Genomic DNA, 19,220 nt, shown 5'->3' with positions numbered 1-19,220 from the left:
GTTGGTACATACACACATATCCTAATGCTTCAGGTATTGCGTACGCCTCAGCAGTAAAGATTCATGTTGATTTCAGAAGGATTCGTTACATGCCGCGAATGTAACAGAATCTCAGTTGTGTATCGCGAACTCGCTGCGAATTTACTTTATCGCCGCGATGTTCGTAGTTAGCTAACCCCGCGTTTAAGTAAATATGAATCGCGAATTTCTCGTTCCACAACGAATTCGTCGAGTGCCGCGCCGACGAGGTGCGACGCGTCGAGAAATTCGTCGCCGAGCGAAATGAACGACAGATCCTCTTTTTTTCCGGACAACGTAGGAACATTTTTCGGCGAATGTACGGGCGAACTTCTCTGCGAATCCGTCGGGGTTCACGGGCAAAAAAATTCGTAGGAAATTATGAGGCCTGGTTTACATCGAATTCTCGCTGGTTATAAATAGACGCGTGCACGTCCTCCGTGGTTTTTTCGGTGTCGCGGAAATTGCAGTTCCATTAGGCGAAATTGGATTATCATTTCGTAAGAATTTTGGTTGGGGTTTCGCGACACTGATGTATCACAATTGAGCGTGAGGTCGAGGTTCCATTGTGTTAAGATATTGATTAACAGACTGTTTCAGATATTTTAAATCGTCAATGGTGTACAAAGAATATTCAAAGATATTATTGAGTATCTTTTTGTTGCTATATTTGTATGAGTAAGGCGTTATAATCAGATTTTTTTTCAAATGTAAACAACAAGTATAAAATGTGATTTTAGTTGAATCAATTTTGCAAGTTACAAAAAATAAATTCTTCAGTTATTAAGAGGTGACAGATCATGCTCTGAAATGATCTCAATTTATACTATTTATTGCTAGATATAATCATTGCGGACACTGCATTAGTAATTTGTTTTCAGAAACATATTTACAATTGCACATTTGAGAAATAATATTTGCAAATTATATTTTATATAATATGCAAGTTTCAGATAATTTAATCAGCCGAGCGTCAAATACAATAATTGTAAACGTACAGGGAAATGATCGGAGAAAAAATTTTCATTCGTCAAAAGAATATTGTAATAAGAAGTCTTAGTCAATTTATGTTTTTAATAAACAAACTTTAGACTTTCTTTTCGTGAATGTTGCGTTTGGGGGAGGCAACTTGGATGACCTCGGCTATCAAACATGTTGTGTCACGGTTATCATTCTGAACAACTTTTCTCTACAGATCGTCGCTTGGTCTCTGTTCCCGAAATATTTGCAAAAACAGTTATATATCTATAAGTACGTTAGTTGTTCAGGATGGTAACCTTGACAACAGATTTCAAGGTCAAGGAAATACTAAACACTAAACGCAACATTTACTCTTCTTTTTCTACTATAATTCCAAAATTCGAGTGGAATATTTCATGTTATAATTTTCTAAACAAAAATGATAGATAGTCATGATCAGTTCTCTTGTTAATCTCCAGTTAAATATTGATACTAATATTATTTAAGTATTATACGTTATATGTATTGATCATTATAATGAGATGAATGCGACAGCGTGTAATCAAAAACAACGAATGTAGATTATAAATAAAAATGTCTTCAATAAATTGTAATTTCACAACGATCTTAAAATTTTGAATGCATTGAAAATAATAATTAATTCACTACCTGTTGCAAACTCTTCTAAAGTCGCAGCAGACTTCTACGTCTCTGCTCGCTCTTCTTGTTCGACATATGCACGAATCCAGCAATCTCTTATTACATATATACGAACTTCAAAGTACCTCCCTTTCATTTTCATATCTTCAAAACTGGCGTTTCCATGCAATAGCATTCCAACATTACGAGTCTTCCACGAAAGTGACTTCAGAACCTAGTATCTTAATTTTAACGTTCTTGAATAAGATCTTCAATTTAGCATTTTGTTTGAATTATTTGTTAGTGGTTCTTACCTTAAATGTAAAATTGTTCTCACGTGTAAAACATCTTAAAATACCATTTGCCTGTATTTTCTCTGATAAACAAAACTTCTTTTATGCCTTTGTATGCTATTTCATAGAATTACGACCGACGTTATTTTTTAGCAATTAATTTTATTCATAATTAACTATTTGTAATAATAACAATTATATATCTCATAATATTTTCATTCGCTTTGATTGTTTGATGTTAAAAATTTTTACCTATCTCTAAAATGAAATGGTTTGAAGAACATTTAATTTTAAAAGCAGGCATCACACACACACACACACAATAAAATATCAAAGAATACTTGCGTTTAACTCAGAACAAGGTTTGATAAAGTTGTATTGGAATAGAATTATCGTTCTTAATCAAAATTTAACTATGTATAGTTAATCTATAAAAATTAAATTAATATTTAATTTAAATAATTAAAATATAGTTATATCTATACAGCTTATTAAATGATTTACAAGTGACATAAAATCAAAATTAAGTTCTAGTAATTTCACAATTTAATCAATTCATGCGCCAATATACAGTTTATACTTCATTAAAGTACAAATATAAAATGTGTTATGAAAATCTAAATTCAATCTCCAAATAAATTTCATTTAAAAAGACAGTTTCGTTATTGATTCTAATTTTGAATAGAGCAGTAATTTCGATTTCTTTAAATTTAAAATCGTCCTATTGTTTCTTATTCGACCCACTCGTTCCTGTCACGAAAGCATAAATTCCTGGGACAAAATTGCAGAAAAATCTTCTCCCGTGCAACGTGTAAACGACTGTTTATAAAAAGCGAACAAAAGTCTGTATACTACTCTCTCTCTTTTGACCTGTGGAGCATGTGGAGTAGTGGATCAAGAGTTGCAGGAGCAGAAACTAAAAATGTAGAGAGTAATGGAGATTGAGGACGAGAGGAAGGAGACGAGAGCTGAGAGAAGATTTGAAAGCAAACAGGTGACTTCACATAAGAAATCTAGATCATCGGGATATGCGGGTACCCAAAACTATCGAGTCTAGAACCGAGGATCCCTGTCGGATTCAGGTCGAGATCCCAAAAGTTTCCTAACGCGTACGTACATACACGTATGTACTTAAGAATACAAGATTCAGCTCCGGAATCTGAAGGGCTCGGAACTCGGTGTACTGCGAGCTTTTCAACAGATTGTTCGTTTGTTATTTATGCTGTTTAAAAACTTTACAGACCGGCGCTAAAAATTATTAAATTTCTCGAGTTATATCCGACATGTAGTAAACTCGTTCTGCTGTAATTTCGCAACAAGTCGCTGGCACAGGTTCCGCGATAAATTTCTACCCCCATTCGGTAGAAATATCGATGACATTATTCATTCTTTTCGGCAATATTGATTTTTTAAGGGTCCAGTTTAGTTTTTATTTACGTCTCTGGCACATTTGTAACTTTCGAGACGTATTCCGTGGCATTATGTATTCCGTGAAACTCGATTCCTGATGCTTGTTCTTGTGGAATTGTAGGAGAAATCTTTTAACCTCCATATTTTTAAAGTACACATTTCAAACATTTCAAATTTTAAAGTATCTATATTTTAGTAAATATTTGATATAATTGTTCCAGTAAATAATTGATAGAGATTAATTATAGGAACCAAATACTGGTTTCAAGATTATTTTCAACTGAATATTACTCTTCTTAAAATCAACTCGCATTATTTCGAATAACAAATTTACTTCTTCCTTTAATTCGTACAACATTGTATAATTAAAATTATGACCAAATATGGAAGCATTACAAACTACTATACCTACTACTATACTTATTAATTTTAATCAAATTGATGCAACAGGAATGTTTCTCACTTAAGTAATAAATATTACAATACCCGATTGTGAATTTTCTTATTAGAATTTATAAATAAATTTATAAATTTGCTGTAGTAACTATAACCTCGTTAATTATAGAGATATTGGCTACAACCTTACAATTACTTTAGCATTTCTCACGTAACTTTAAAACTTATTTGGAGTTTCAATGTTTTCAATATTTGTAATTTTGTTATTGATAGTCGGTTACATTTAAGGGAACATCTTGCAGTTAGAGTTTTTTTTTAAAGAATGACTTAAAACTAAGATCACTTAGCAAATGCTTAAGCAATCGAAGCTGCTTTGTGAGCTCGGTGGGTGGTAAATTCTCCGTTAAGACATTGCGATTAGATGTTCAATTTGCGGCCACTGAGAATTCGCTAACAATGGTTCAAACCCCTAATAGAGATTGCTGGTAGATTACCATAGCATAGTATGCAAAGTACGAAGACTGTGCTGAGTCCGGGAAATGAAATGTCAAGACAGTCGGACGTCAGATCTTATGCGATCTGTATACAAATTAATTCATATTATTTATGGACGATGTATATATCAAAAATTTTATTCAGGAAAATAGTCGAACATTAGCAACAATATCCGGTCTCTATAGAAAAATACTACTTCTATGATGCATGGAAAATTTATGAAAAATTAATGAATTAGATACATAAACTTTCATACTTATTTCGGAGAAATGCAATTTGACAAGAATGTATTTATGGAGTGTATATTCAATTCAATGTTTTCAACTTTTTCTTTGCAAAGGTATAGGTATAATTATGCAAGTGTTCGGTGCATGAAAAGCAATAAAGTTGAGTCTCCGATGGAGTTTTTAATAATGAAATAAAATTGAAATTAAATTGAGACAATTGATCGTATTTAAATATTTATGTATTACAGCAAGAATATAAATATTGGTGTATTTGGGGCAGTCCGTAAAATTAATTTCTGCAAGAAACATTTGAACAAAAACATGATATTGATATTTAAAAAAATTATGGTAACATCACAATATTTTTTAATACTTCGAACGATGAGGATGACAATATGGTTCGATAAAAAAAGATGTCTAGAACGCTTGGGGAATTCAATCCCCCCTTTAATCTTTTCTCAAATAATTGACAAATTATCTCATTCTTTTCCTTATGAAGAAAGAAGCATATTCGGTCGTACATTCCAATTTTCTTCATTTGTGACAAGTAGACTGTGGATCTTAGCGCAAAGTAAAAATTGTGTTTTTTAATTACAAGATGCAGGACCTACGTAAACATTTATTTTTCTTCTTAGAAGTCATTAATTTCAGCACCTTTCCCTCTCCTTGTCACACCCAACATGTGCAATACACGTTATATTTAATTTATATGTAAAAATTCATATTATATTCATATTATAAACAATATATTTTAGCGAGTAGTTGCCACAAATTTGCATGTCCGCGGTTAAGGATCAAAGAGAATTTTGCAAGTACTATTTTACCATGGAATTCTGTTTTTCATTTCACGGAGTTAACTGATCCGGCAAACGAGCGGCTCAAATATACAATTATAAACAACAGAAGCTTAATTTGTACAGTCGAGTACATCTGGCAACAGGATCAGTACCACATCTTATGCTCAGCAATTTATATTCCGATCTCTCTGTACACGCACGGGAGAAAAATGCAAGTAAAAAGATAATTTCCCCGGGAAATCTCGTAATGGGGCCAGTTGGAGCATCTCGGTTTTACGCATTCCCTTTCATTCGTGGCATCGAAAGAAACGGAATCTCCGTGACCCGAAACGCTTCCGCATACGAGATTAAGGAAAACACATTTTCCCGACGGAGTGTTCGAGCTTAGGATTCCCTCTGGCTCTCTGACTCTCTCTCTCTCTCTCCCTCTCTCCCTCCCTTTCTCTTCTCTTCTCCCTCCTTTTGATCTCCGAGACGATGGGGAGGGTAAAGGGTATGAAAATAGAATGTTATTGCCCGTTTGGACGTAGCGGCGCAGTCGATATTCTCGTTTAAAGCGGCCACTTGTCCCGACAAGAAAGGGAAGAAAATGGAGCAACGCGTAGAGAGAGAAGGGCTTTTATTGACAACGAATATCGGTTATCGAGACGTTGTTCAGAGGAACGTTTGCCTTTGCTTTCAGCGCCGCGGATCTACGGCGACCTGGTGCCTATCCACCTAATCAGTACGAGTACCAACAAGATCCGCCAGAAGATCGTCGATACCCACAATTACTTTCGCACAATTGTCGAACCGCCTGCCGCCAACATGCTTGAGATGGTAAGTGTTTAATGATCCCTCTTGTAGCCAGATCTGGGCACATTTAATAATAATATTTATTATTTAAAATAGCATTTCAAACAATGTTGTTGTTAGCCCTGGTTACTGTGTCTTTACGATAATTCCACTTATGCAGGGCGTTCCACGTAATTTTCGTCGCGATGTTTCAAGCACTTCCGACCGTCTGACAAAAAAATGTTCCTAACGAAAGTTAATCTGCAATAGATTGCAATGTATAACGTTTGAGAGAAAACGTTTTATTTCAAAAAATCGAGGTCATGTTCATTTTTTTTAAATTGCATGGTATATTTTCTATTTTCTATTATTGGAGCTGAGTGTCAACACGAATTCAACGACCTATTATGGTATGATCTTCGGATGACCTTGACGTGAAAAGAAAATGATAACAATTCTTAATAACGAATACAATTTTTCATTGAATAAAATTCTATTCGAATATCATTTCGAATGTATCCTTCGAATAAATTTTGCAAATGAAATTTTATTCGACTAGCGTTTCGAATAAAATATGCCCAACCCTGTTGGATCGGTCACCCTACGATTCAAAAATCGTGTCACCATACGACCGACATGACAAGCAAATTGTTCAAACAAATTCTACACAGTGCGGATAACTTTTGACTGATTCTCGCAGAGATTCAATGTCACCGAGAAATCGTATTCTGGGGTCGAGGTTCGTCGATCCATGTTACGATCGCGAAAAAATCGAACATGACCTTCCGTGTTGAGAAAATAGTCCTCCGATCGGTTCGCGTGCCGTGAATGTGTCACGGGTTCATAACCCTGAAAGGTGGATGATGCGGGATCGTTCGTGGACCGCGCCGGTTCAACCTTTACTCGAACCTTTTTCACTCGCTTTGAAGTCCCATGGACTTTACTGGATTCCTCAACGAAATCCCGGGACGCAGATACCGTCGGTAATTTTCGAGCACTCCTCCAGATGGAATCGTCTCCGTCGGATCCAGACTCTTTGGTCTTGGACTTACTTTCTATGGAAATTACGTTCGACTGCATTTAACGTGATCGGTTTTCACGGGAGATTTTTATTCCGTCGAATGTACCGCGGCGCGAGGTATTTTTCGACGGGATGGAATTGTTGGTGAATGATTAACTAAACGATCGTGCTTAGTTTAGATAAGCAGACGTGCTGCGGTAAGTGATTATTAAACTACAGATTTTATACCTTTATGCCAGAAACGAGGAGCCGAAATATAAAATTCTGAAAACGTCGGAAGAATTTATTTATTTGGGAGTTGATCGAAAATTGAATTGATAGTTCACTTAAAATGTTATCATGTTTTTGGTGCAGAATGTGTTGTTATGATTTTAACAACATATTACGATTTTGAAGGTTTTAAAATATTAGAAACTAAGATTTAAATTTTTTTTTACTGTTAACGTACTTGATTGCATCTTGAATTTTCATACTTAAAATAAATTTCTTTAATGCTGGACTTAACACTAGGAAATAACAAAAATTTGTTTGATCATATAATAATAGTGGATTTATTATTACGTATATATCATATGTGTATGTTAGACAATTTGTTTTTGAACACATATATTGTAATATTTGTCGGCAAATTAAAGCTACGACAGTAACAGTAGCAGGTTTATGAGACTTTATATTTTAATTTTTTTTTAACTTTATTATTTTGTTCTAGCGTTTCTCTCTATTTTTTGTTTTGTGGAGTTGATCGATTTGACTTATTTGATCATTGTTGGTAATTTTGGTAAATTTTGATAATTGTCTGATCAATAATATTAGTTGGGTAACTCAAAATATTATCACTGGATTCCGGATCTTTGTGCACTCTAAAAATTTTCTGAAAGAATTGTACAAAACAGTATTTAAATAAAAATATATTTCTATTTATAATACTTTTAATAAATTGCAAGTAATGTAACATTATATATTTTGAGTTCTTTTCCGATGATTTCGCGGTTTTGCATTTTATTTAGACATTTTCGCCATAGGTGTACATATAAATTCCGCAGTTCAATCGTGATATTTCTTCAAAAAGAAGTTCATTGCAGAACGATTCAAAGTACTGAATAAAATCAAATAGCGTAAATTTCAACTGGATAGAAGAGTGAATTGACGCGTACGCTTTAATAACCGACCAAAGGACAAATCTATTTAAAAGATTGCTGTATCAAAAAGTCAAAGTCCTCTATATACACAAAGGACTTCTACGCGTATCCATTATTGGCATTAATCTGGGCCGAGCAGGACATTGTAATCTAAATGCATCACGTTTGTACAGGATTTATTAATGACTCAAAACGTGAATGCAGTACTTGCAATTCGCTCTGTGCATCGCTAATTAGTCATCCGCAATCGCATTACGTCATCTATTTATACATTTCTAAAGCATCGTAACGTTAACGTTTTATTTGTTTGATAAATGAATAAGTTTGAATAAAGCATGCCTATCATTATTGGTACTTCGCAACAATGATGAAATCGATACAAATAATTGACAAGTACGGATTTTCATACAAATATCTCATTTCACAAATTTCTTTAGGGAATCATCTTAAAAATCATTAAAACGATACTTCGTACAGTTACGATTACAATAAACAAATTAAAAAAGTGAACAGATTGACAAGTGAGGAATTTCATAAAATCCTTGTTGAAGATTATATTAGGTTTGTACAAATATATATATTTGTACAAACCTAATATAATCTTCAACAAGGATTTTATTTATATATATATATAATGGCCGATTTTAAACAGCAAATTTGAAACACTAAAAATCAGCCAAACTGAACAATTTTAGAAATATTATTTTAAGATAAATTAATTACCAGGTTGCGGATTTTATTTATTTTTGACAAAAATGAATGTGTCCAATACAAATTTGTAAACACATTAGAAGAATTTTAAGGTATTACTACATAACATTCATCTAACTTGTGTTCCTTATAACTAACTTAGACAATTTTTTAACAAGAAATCCATATTATAATAATTACTAGGCTTCGGATTTTGTGCATTCCTGACAAAAATAAATAGATAAAATACAAATTTGTGAAAACATTTAAGTATATGTATAGTTACTTCATTTTTAACTAACTAAAAGAAAGGCAATTTCATCGAATTTACAGTTCTTACAACTAACTCAAACAATTCTGATTTCTTATAAAATCCCGCAGTCTATAGATTACTAATTAATTAATTATTAATAAATTACTGATTAATAATATGAATTAAAATTTCTAAGCACAAAATTATTCACGCGAGGAAAAGACGAAGCGAAATCATTTATGATTACTTTTGCACTAACTTAATAATTTGCTGTTTATAAAATCGTACTATAATCGACTAGTCTTCACTTTAATTACATGCAATGCTCGATCGTTCCAGTAAACGTTTTGCTCCCGGGGTACACTGTATTCTTTTATTTGTTACTCCACCAATATTAATCTCGAGAAAGTATTCCCAATCTCCATTAACGACCTCAGCGTGTTTAGAATGAGTCCGTGCAAAGAGTGCTATTAGTTGCACGATTTCAAGGAGCCTTTCGACAAAAAGAACCGAGCAGCCGGTGAGTTTTATCGCGAGAATGGAAATTACTTTCGGATCATGTTTATCCCAGTAAAAGCTGCATTAAACTTTACGCACGAACTGCAGTTTACATAATCAGGGTTCCGGAACTACTTTCTCTATAAACAATGTCCTTCACCTCTCGATTTTATGGCTCAGTTTCGGTAATGCAATGGAAGTTCTGCTCAGTATCTTCGGCGTCATCTGTTTTAGACAGAAACCGAGGGTTCCGCATTTTCTCGAATAATTCTTGGCTAACGTAATCAGTGGACGGCGGTTCTTTATGCATTTATAGCGTCTGTTTATATGTATAATATAAGAAAACGTGCATACAGGGTGGTGCATTTGAAACGATACACCCGAATAACTCGCATGTTTTTGACAATAGAAAAGAAAGTGTCAGACGAATGTTGTTTGATTTCGAGGGACACATTAAATGATGTGAATAATTCTTTTATAGATGGAGACGTAGAGGACATACCAAAGTCAAACATGTTTGTTTTTAAATAGGATGACCTAACTTTTTATTCCATTCTAATAGAGCTTTTCAAGACGAATAGTCTCATTTAACTCGATTGGGTGTTTTGTTTATCACACTTTCCGTTTCTTGAAACTTTTTTACGATATGTGACAACATTGGTAATGAAGATCTGATACAATCAGGAAATCTTTCACCATAGATACGCACTGCTTCCCCTCTAACTTTACGACATTTGCCATATAAATGAAAATCACATTTACTTTATCTGTATTTGTACAACGCATTTTTTAAAACCAAATGTTAATGCACAGTCGCAATTTAGTCGAAGGATCCGTAGATAGAGATACCAGTACAATGTGATTCAATGTGTTTACGTTTATGTTCTATGACCTATAATAGTAATAATGAAAGGAACATATTAACAACAACGTGTCTTGGAAGAATTTGTTATTCATTATAGTTCATATGTTGTGAACCTGGATGATTATCATTTATAAGTCATTGTATTCGTCTTGAAAGGCTATATCAGAATGTGAATAAAAAATTAGCTCATCCCATGTCAAAAAAACAAATTTGACCTACATATGTCCTATAACAATATAATAAACATGTTTGTGGACAAGATGAATTTATATTTATAAAAGATAACAAATTTTTTCGAAACTGCGTTAAAAAATTACAAGAAGGGTAACAATGTATTTTACATAATACAAAAAACATAATAATGATTATTGGAATTCTATAAAAATTGAAGATTAGTCAGTGTTACATTAACAATGGCGATCTTTTAGTATCAGACAAGATGATATTTTTATTATAAGTATAAGTAGATTCTATTTATAACTGTGAGTATATTTATTGTTTGCTATATGTTTATCCTGATATTCACGTTTTTTATTTCACTGTGTCCTGTTTTGTCACAGAATATATAAATATTGATTCCAATTGTATTTCAATTCTTTTGTCATTAAAACTGTACCAAACCACCTACAAGTAATCTGATATCGATCTTATTATCGACATTAACGTTCGAGAGCTACAACCACACTAATCATTATTATTAACAGATGAAACACAGAACAATGAAAATGGTTGTAGATTTTAAGAATACTGTTATATTATTTTCCGCTTATATGCTTACTAAATTTATTTACAGAGGAATTATATTTTCATTCGACTTCTATTTATTGCAATTAAGATAGACAATTATTATTTTGCATAAAGATCCGCTGTCTACTAATTGCCTATTTGAATTTTAATATCTTACATTTTATTTCCATAGTGAATCGCTGGCAGTCCGAAGAGGCGCGCGCACGGCGAACACGTCGCGAACGTAACAGTATTATAACTCCATTATTCACAACATTTCCAACATTATTTGACCATGTTTCCCAGTATGATGCTCGCAATACTGTTCACATGTCCCTCGAGTGGTGCAGTCGTGTGCAACTCACTTATATCCAAAAGTTGTATGCTCTATATCCATTACTTTGCGGGACTGCGATCGCATTACTCCCCGCCGAATTCGGATGGCTTCACACGTCTCGAAGATGGATCCTTCACTTGTGTTACTTAATGTATAAAACCCTCGCATCATGTTCCTATTCTTAGCTCTACGTGATCTAATACATCGCAACTACGTACATCCCTCATCCAACTTCTATCACACACGTTCCGAATTCCGGCTCTCCATCTCCAGCTTCCATTCGCCCAAATTTCCGAGTTTCTCCTTTCATATGCACCTCATTTCTTCAACCATTTATCAGACGACATATGTACGCTTTCGGAGGTACATGGCCGTAAATTTATCAGAATTCTCTGCCTCGATTGTTTCTTCTATGGATTAATCTTGCTGACGCATTTCGATCTTTTACGTTTCTTTTCTCTTACTTTTCTATGATAAATAAACTGAATTTTGACAGAATCTTTCTTTCGTAATATATAATTGTTTATCCGAGGGAATGCTTTATCGGAATCATTTGTCGGTGAAATATTTACCTATAATATATGCGCCCAGAATTATGAAAGTGGCCTAAGTCAAAATTAAAAAAAAAATGAATTTATCACTTATTTCGCACGACATGATTTTAAACTAAATTTATTCAATGTAATTTTTTACGATATCGTCAAAAATGAACCTTTAGATAGTAGTTGTAATTACAACGTTATACGGAATTCATTTAGTGTTAATTATGAAAGTGGTCTAAGTCAACATTACTATGAATTGGTCGAAAATTGTAGAAAAAGAAATACATTTTCGATCAAACGAATGTCGCAGCCGGATTTTATTTCAACGAAATCACTTGAAAAATCAATAACAAGGAGAGTAAAAAATACCGCGGGCGAATCTGTCTCCTGGCTAAAAATTCAATGCATGAGATTCTTGAAAAATGAACCTTATAAAATGTTTTATAAGGCTTCTTTAGATGATTCTGAATTCCAAGTTTTGGATCTTTCACCTAAAAGAGGAAGACCAAAAATATACGAAAATATTGAATTACTTCCATTATACAACACCACTAGACCAGTAACGGAAGAAAAACATAAAGAACTTATGTGTTTACTACCATACATCCCTCCAGTTTTTCAGGAACATTTTAAAAATCTTAAAAACTCGAAATTATGATAAAAATGGATTACTTTTTAAAAATGATCAATAAATGTTTATGAATTATTTCGTTAAAGTTGTTGTTTCAAATGGACCGTTTATTTTGAAAGTGGTATAAGTTCTTTTTTTTAAAGAAATTCAAAATGCCGAATCTGAGCTTGTATTGTCTAAATACCCCACGCAACGCCACTTACAATTTCTTCCGATGACATTGGACTTACACCACTTTCAAAATAAACGGCTCAAATAAAAATCACAATTTTTTTATTACTTTAAGTCAATTATAGGACATTCAGTTAATTTGGAAAATGGTCTAAGTCAATTCAAGCTTTAAAAACATTTTCCTATGAAATTCACACAAAATTTCATATCTATAATAAATTTCCATTAATTAAGACTAATAAAATTATAAATTAAAATGTCGCATAATGTAAAAATATTTTTTAATTTATTCAAATGCGATTCATTAAATATCTCGAAACAAGAAATATATGACTTAGACCACTTTCATAATTATGGGCACATATGTAATCATGGCATAATATATGATACAAAATATTATTTATGATAAAAACTTCGCAGTGCAATTAAAGATATTTGATGTAGTAAAATGAAAACGATGAATAGTGTAAACATCGAGCGACGGCGGACGAGTACAATTTTGCTAACAATTTATAAAAACTATAGTAAATCGTAATTCAGTAAAAATGAAAAATAGTAAAAATAATTATATTGTATCAGAAGAATATCGATATCTACAATGCTGCAAACATAGACATTCCTGTTTACGTTAACGATTGCTAGACAGCGGATCTTTGTGCATTCATGGTATTTGCACATTTGTTAACTGTCGAATCACGAGCATATTAATAATTATTAATATAAAATTCATGTATCAATCTGTTTCATCAAAATGATGAAGTCATAAGAGAATGTTCAGAACACTGTTATATTGGTTTGATTGTATAAAAGTGATCAAGCGCGCAGGAATGAGTTTAACTTTTGCTGCTTAAAACCGATGCGGACAATTTTTATATTGCATAAAGATCTGCAGTTTACCATTGATATTATCTTATTTTTACCATAAGAAATTTTCTAATGGGTTGATGGAAGGTAATCGGCGCAACGTGTTTTTATGGACGTACACGTACGTACGGATTTCACGTTATTATTTTTTCTACAATTTCACGTGATTTCACGTGTCGTGGCATGACATTAGTTATGTTTCGATCTTTATATTTTTTGATGTAAAGATGTCCTTTACATGATCGATTTCCTGTCTACATTTTCATGTATAATATATTATACTGAACATTATTATTTTATAAAGCTCTGCATTTACCCCAAAAATCTTATCATAGGTATTGTGGTCTCTATATGAAATGTCGGATATTTAAATGATTAGGAAATACTTCATACCTTTCTCTTCGAAACATTCTTTTTTTTAAAGAAGTTCTGGTCTTTTGAACGAATAAAGTCGGCTTGTATGTAAATTACACGAATATCCGCAGGTGATTGTCTCTCGCTCGGCTTATATATAAATGGAATTCTACCGTATCTCAAAACAAGGTTTTGGCACATAGGGCCTTCTTTCGAATAGCTACTAAATTCATTGAACTAACGCGTTATCGCGTTATACGGAAGTCCACTGTAGTTTTCATTTCCTCGGCAGGACCTCTGTAAAAATCGAAAGGGCGAAGTTGAAAGGGCGAAGAAAACGAGAAACACCGAAGAGACGAGATAGGGATGCTAGTCGGCACGGAATTTCCAATTAAACCGCGCCGGAATGATGTTCTCGGGACAGTGACGTTATCAAATAAAGTGTTAACTCAGTAGAACTGTATTTCCTTTGTATCTTTCCTGCGGTTCGTTAGCTGGTGCGACAAAAGCAACTGGTCGGTTTGTTTTTTAGGGTGACGAGCCGGGCCGTGTGCGGCTCATTGCTTCGCTGAGAGGAAATTTGCCTGCTGAAGAGGACACCGTCATTAGGTGTCCCCGCGTTACAAATATTTTCACTCGCTCAAACGACCAACGATCCGTTTCGAACCCCATCCAATCGTTCCGCTCGGGGCTAGCGATCCCGACTTAGAGGCTCTCGCTAAGTGCAACAATAATCGTATTTCGCTCGATCCATTGGTAGCTCTAATCGACTCACTCATGCTTCCGGAGTGCCGAGGCTTTTCCATACGTTCATTGCACGCTTGGACAATAGAATTTCTGACTGGCAAATTTTCTTTATGGCGTTCTTTTTCAGTGGAGTTCTCCATCTGTTTTTTATTTATTCTGGGAAAGGAAATTAAAATATTTCTTCACCATTTTGAGATTTTAGAATATCTTTTAAATTAATATTATCATAAGCTTATTTATTTTAGCGCAGTCGTAACATGGTTTACAATCATAACAATTATACATAAAGACTTATGTTCTAGATTATTAAAATTTATATTTACATGAGTAATTACAACGACTCGCATAGATTAATAAGTGCGATAGAACATTTGGTGAGAATATAGTTTGTGATGCGAGAGAAAGAAGATAGTTGAATGTGGACGGATTATTCATTTTGGTAATTGCGTTTGGAATGTATGGTGTCAGTGTCTGTTAATTAAATATAGTTCGATGACATTTGATTTACATCTTTATAAGTTCAGCATATTTTACTCTTCATAAGGGATTAGATATTTTAATATTTATAAGTAGAGTGTAGATTTTTATGCAAGATCCAAATTTGTTGCATCTATTTAAAGTAATAAATATCACTGCTTTTTTTAAATAATTTCGGTAGATTAAAGATGATACTATAATGCTTTTAAATTCTTTAATTATTGTACTATTTCAAATGGCAGTTGAACAATATTTTTACATTTGATCTACTCATTTCTGACACAAATACATAAAATCCGCAGTCTTCTTGTAAATAGTTTACGGATTTTATGCATTTATGACAAGAATGAGTAAATCAAATGTAAACAATAAAACCATTTGAAAAATTTAAAGATTGCAATATTTCCAACTCATTAGAAATATTAAGGAAATAAATATATGTCTACGTAAATCCAGTATCATGCAATTAATAAAGACAATTTTTACTTTTCATGTAAGTACACAATCTAATTATAGTACAATTATAATTATATTGCAATTATAGAAAAATTCTGCAGAACCCATACAAATTGTGTGTCATCTGTTCTGTAAACTGGAAAATTGTCCATCATGTGGCTTATTCATTAAACCTTGCTTCATCAAATTAATAAATGTTTCTACCGTTTCAACATTATGTAGCTAATATAATACAATATTGAAAAAGGTATGGGATTAATTTTTTAAGCCGAGATTCATCATTATAGGATATTTTATGAAAGATATTTTTTTCTTTGAACGTAATCGGACATACAATAATGGAGATTGTGTCAGGCAGTCTGCAAAACATAGTTTTACATTTACCCATTGTTATAATGTTACAGACAGAATTTTGAAAAATTTAACTGTTGATAGAATCTGCTAATAGAATGTTTAATTGTTATGTTAAAGAGGAATATTAAAACTTTTTTTCTGCATAATAATCTCAAATGAAATTGTTAGCTCATCTTCTGTAGTGGTATATGATTGAAATTATTCTTACCATTGAACAATTTATCATGAACTTTGTAATTATAAATTGCAAACTCCCAATAATTATGTACTCTCTTATAACAATGAATTAATTAATACGAGTTAATAGAAAGCAAAATAATATAATCGTGAGTAGCAATTCATTTAGAAACTGTTATACGACTCATTTTCCTTCGTCATCTTCCATTCTCATATTCTTCTGCAATATGTTTCCTAATTTCTGCATTTTGAAACTCTACTTCAAACAAATAAACCAGCTCTCCAGCGACCAATGTGTCAGTTGCTACACGCGACTCCAGAGTCGCCAGGAAAAGCCAGGAAAGCATGAATACAAATCTGGTTATGGCAACCCGTAAAAACAACATAATTTGATTTTTCGGTCGCCGTCCAACAGAGTAATGCGCATTGAATCCGACAACTCGAAAAACTTTTCTTATTGCCGCGTGCCCGACAAATCTGGCTTTAATTAAAATTAAACGGCAAAAATGCGTAGGAGTTTGTTATCCGCAGCAATGTTCCGCGGAATCTGGCAGTGGCAGCCAGCATTCCGCGGATACGATTCAAACTAACTGACGGATATGCAGGTGCTCGTTATCGGTGAAACTATTGTGGTAAATTTATTCGACTGCCGTTACACGTGGAGAATTTCCGGACAGTATGAAATTCAAGTTGAAAACCAGTTTAACCCTCGCGTCGATTACCAAAATGTTTTGCGATCCCCAATAAATTGATATTTCGTGTTCGACGAATTTTTCACCTGAATTTTTAGAACGCACGTGGAAATTAATATGGAACATGTTTTCATCGAACATGAAATTGAAACGGAAGCTGTAAATATTGGGTTACTGACGCGAGAAGTAAGGAGAATGGCAACGTTAGTTCAAAATATTTCTACCAAATTTTAATTTGTTTCATTGCACAGTGGACGAGGAAGCTGGATCCTGTGGCAAAAATCCAATTTTTGATCTGCTGTATTTAGAGAAATTTTGATTTGCTTCAAAATGATAACATGATAGAATTTCAGAATCCAAATATATTACTCCTTTTACGTATCCCGGAATTTTTCCGCCGAACTGCGAGAGCTTAAATTAGGGGCCAGAAGAAAAGAAGATATGAGCCGTTTATTTTGAAAGTGGCATAAGTCACTTTTTCAAAAAAATCGAGTTAATGGTAACACTAATTACAATTGAATGGTATCTTTTCATTTAAAAAAAAAAAAGTGACTTATGCCACTTTCAAAATAAACGGCTCATATGTTGGTATGCAAAGTTTGCGAATTAACGCTTTGGTACAGAGATATGAACAAAAATAGATGCTTTATTATTTTACTAAGTTTTAGTATTTCAGTAATTCCTTTTTTTGAACGAGCCTGTTCAACGAACCGATGTTAAATAATAAGAACGGAAGGATCAATTTAAAATTACAATTAATTATAGACATTTGACACATTTTAATGCCAGCAGATTGTTATACTAAAAATAGTGATATTTGACAGGACTTCGAAATTTTATGCAAGATAAAATTATCTGTAATAATTGTATAAAACTGAAGGAAAATAAAAATGTATGATACCTTTTAATAGTTTTTATAAATTGAAAATAATGTAACAGTATCCTTAAATTTTTGTGATGACCCGATTATTCTATATTTCTCTTATTAATTTTTCTCATAAAAGTCTGTAGTCTATTTATGACTGTACATATACTTGATTAGTAAAGTGATAGAAGAAGTCAAAAGATCATTTAATTGACTAGAAAATCCAACAAAACTCACACAGTGGAAATACATAAAAGACTCATTTTTATGCATCAAGTGTAAATAAAAACATTTTTGTACGTTTGTCATCATTTTCGAGTAAATCTGCGTTGGATCCTTTTGCACTACGCGAGCCTTTCAGTATTACACACACATGGAAAACTCCCAACCCGAGACCAATTTTGATGAAACTTTGCGAGATTGTACTGTATGTTGCGCTACAAAACGAAGAACTTCCTTTTTCGGCGGAAATACACGCTAAAAACATAAAGTCAACCCTCGAGGGATTCTCGCTCTTCATTTTTTGGACATAATTTTGGTTTTGTATGATGAGCGCATTGAAATGTGCACAGATTTCTGTTGAATAAGAGGATCCTTCTATTTGTACAATAAAATATATGACTTTCGCATTGTATTATGAATGTGTAGAAAGATGTTTCCATAGAATAAGAAAATTCTTCCGTTTATACAATGAAATATGAGCGAGGTCAGAAATTCTACAGAAAAATAAACTAATCCTTTATAGCCAAACAAAATATTCGTTAAAATAATGGAAACATTCATTTCTTTCCATAATGTGTATTATTGAACACTTTTACCGTTGCACAATCAATAATAACATATTACTTAGTGTTAAAATCTGACAAGTTAATGTTAATTATTAGTATCATTATAGTATTAATAAATTATGTCTAATACTATGTTAATGTAAATTAATACTGTAATAAATTAAACTAATACTACAATTATTGGAAATTATTGCATGAATAAATCATAATTAATATTATAATTAATGTAAATTATTACTGTAATAAATTATATTGAATACTATAATTAATGGAAATTAATACTGTAATAAATTGTAGTATTAACCTTTAATCCTGAATGACCCTAACATTGTATTCCCATTTAGTTCATCGTAAAAGTTCATTTCTTCATGTTTTTATTATTTCATACACAAGCTGAGAAGAAAATATATGCACCGATTTTTAAAAGTAGATTAGCATATATTTTGTATTTTTTATGTGGCGTTTATCATGATCCCATTATACTAGTCACTTCTGTGAAAATCATCGTGCTAGTTAAAGTTTTAGTTTGTCATTTATTTATAACTTTATTATTGATAATAAAAT

General features: G+C 32.7%; 1 protein-coding gene across 7 annotated transcripts in view; it reads left to right on the top strand.

Annotated features, from left to right (window-relative positions):
• LOC117218700 (cysteine-rich venom protein kaouthin-2) overlaps positions 1-19,220 on the top strand; it is a 234,481-nt gene that overhangs the window by 180,935 nt on the left and 34,326 nt on the right. For all 7 annotated transcript variants that reach the window (XM_076527920.1, XM_076527917.1, XM_076527918.1 and 4 more), the window contains one exon: positions 5,918-6,054. In XM_076527920.1, the coding sequence (XP_076384035.1) occupies positions 5,918-6,054 (137 nt within the window). The remainder of the gene's footprint in view (positions 1-5,917; positions 6,055-19,220) is intronic.

This window comes from Megalopta genalis, chromosome 1 (genome assembly GCF_051020955.1).
Source record: "Megalopta genalis isolate 19385.01 chromosome 1, iyMegGena1_principal, whole genome shotgun sequence".
In the NCBI taxonomy this organism is placed as follows: Eukaryota; Metazoa; Arthropoda; class Insecta; order Hymenoptera; family Halictidae; genus Megalopta; species Megalopta genalis.
This window is presented reverse-complemented; position numbering and strand designations above follow the sequence as displayed.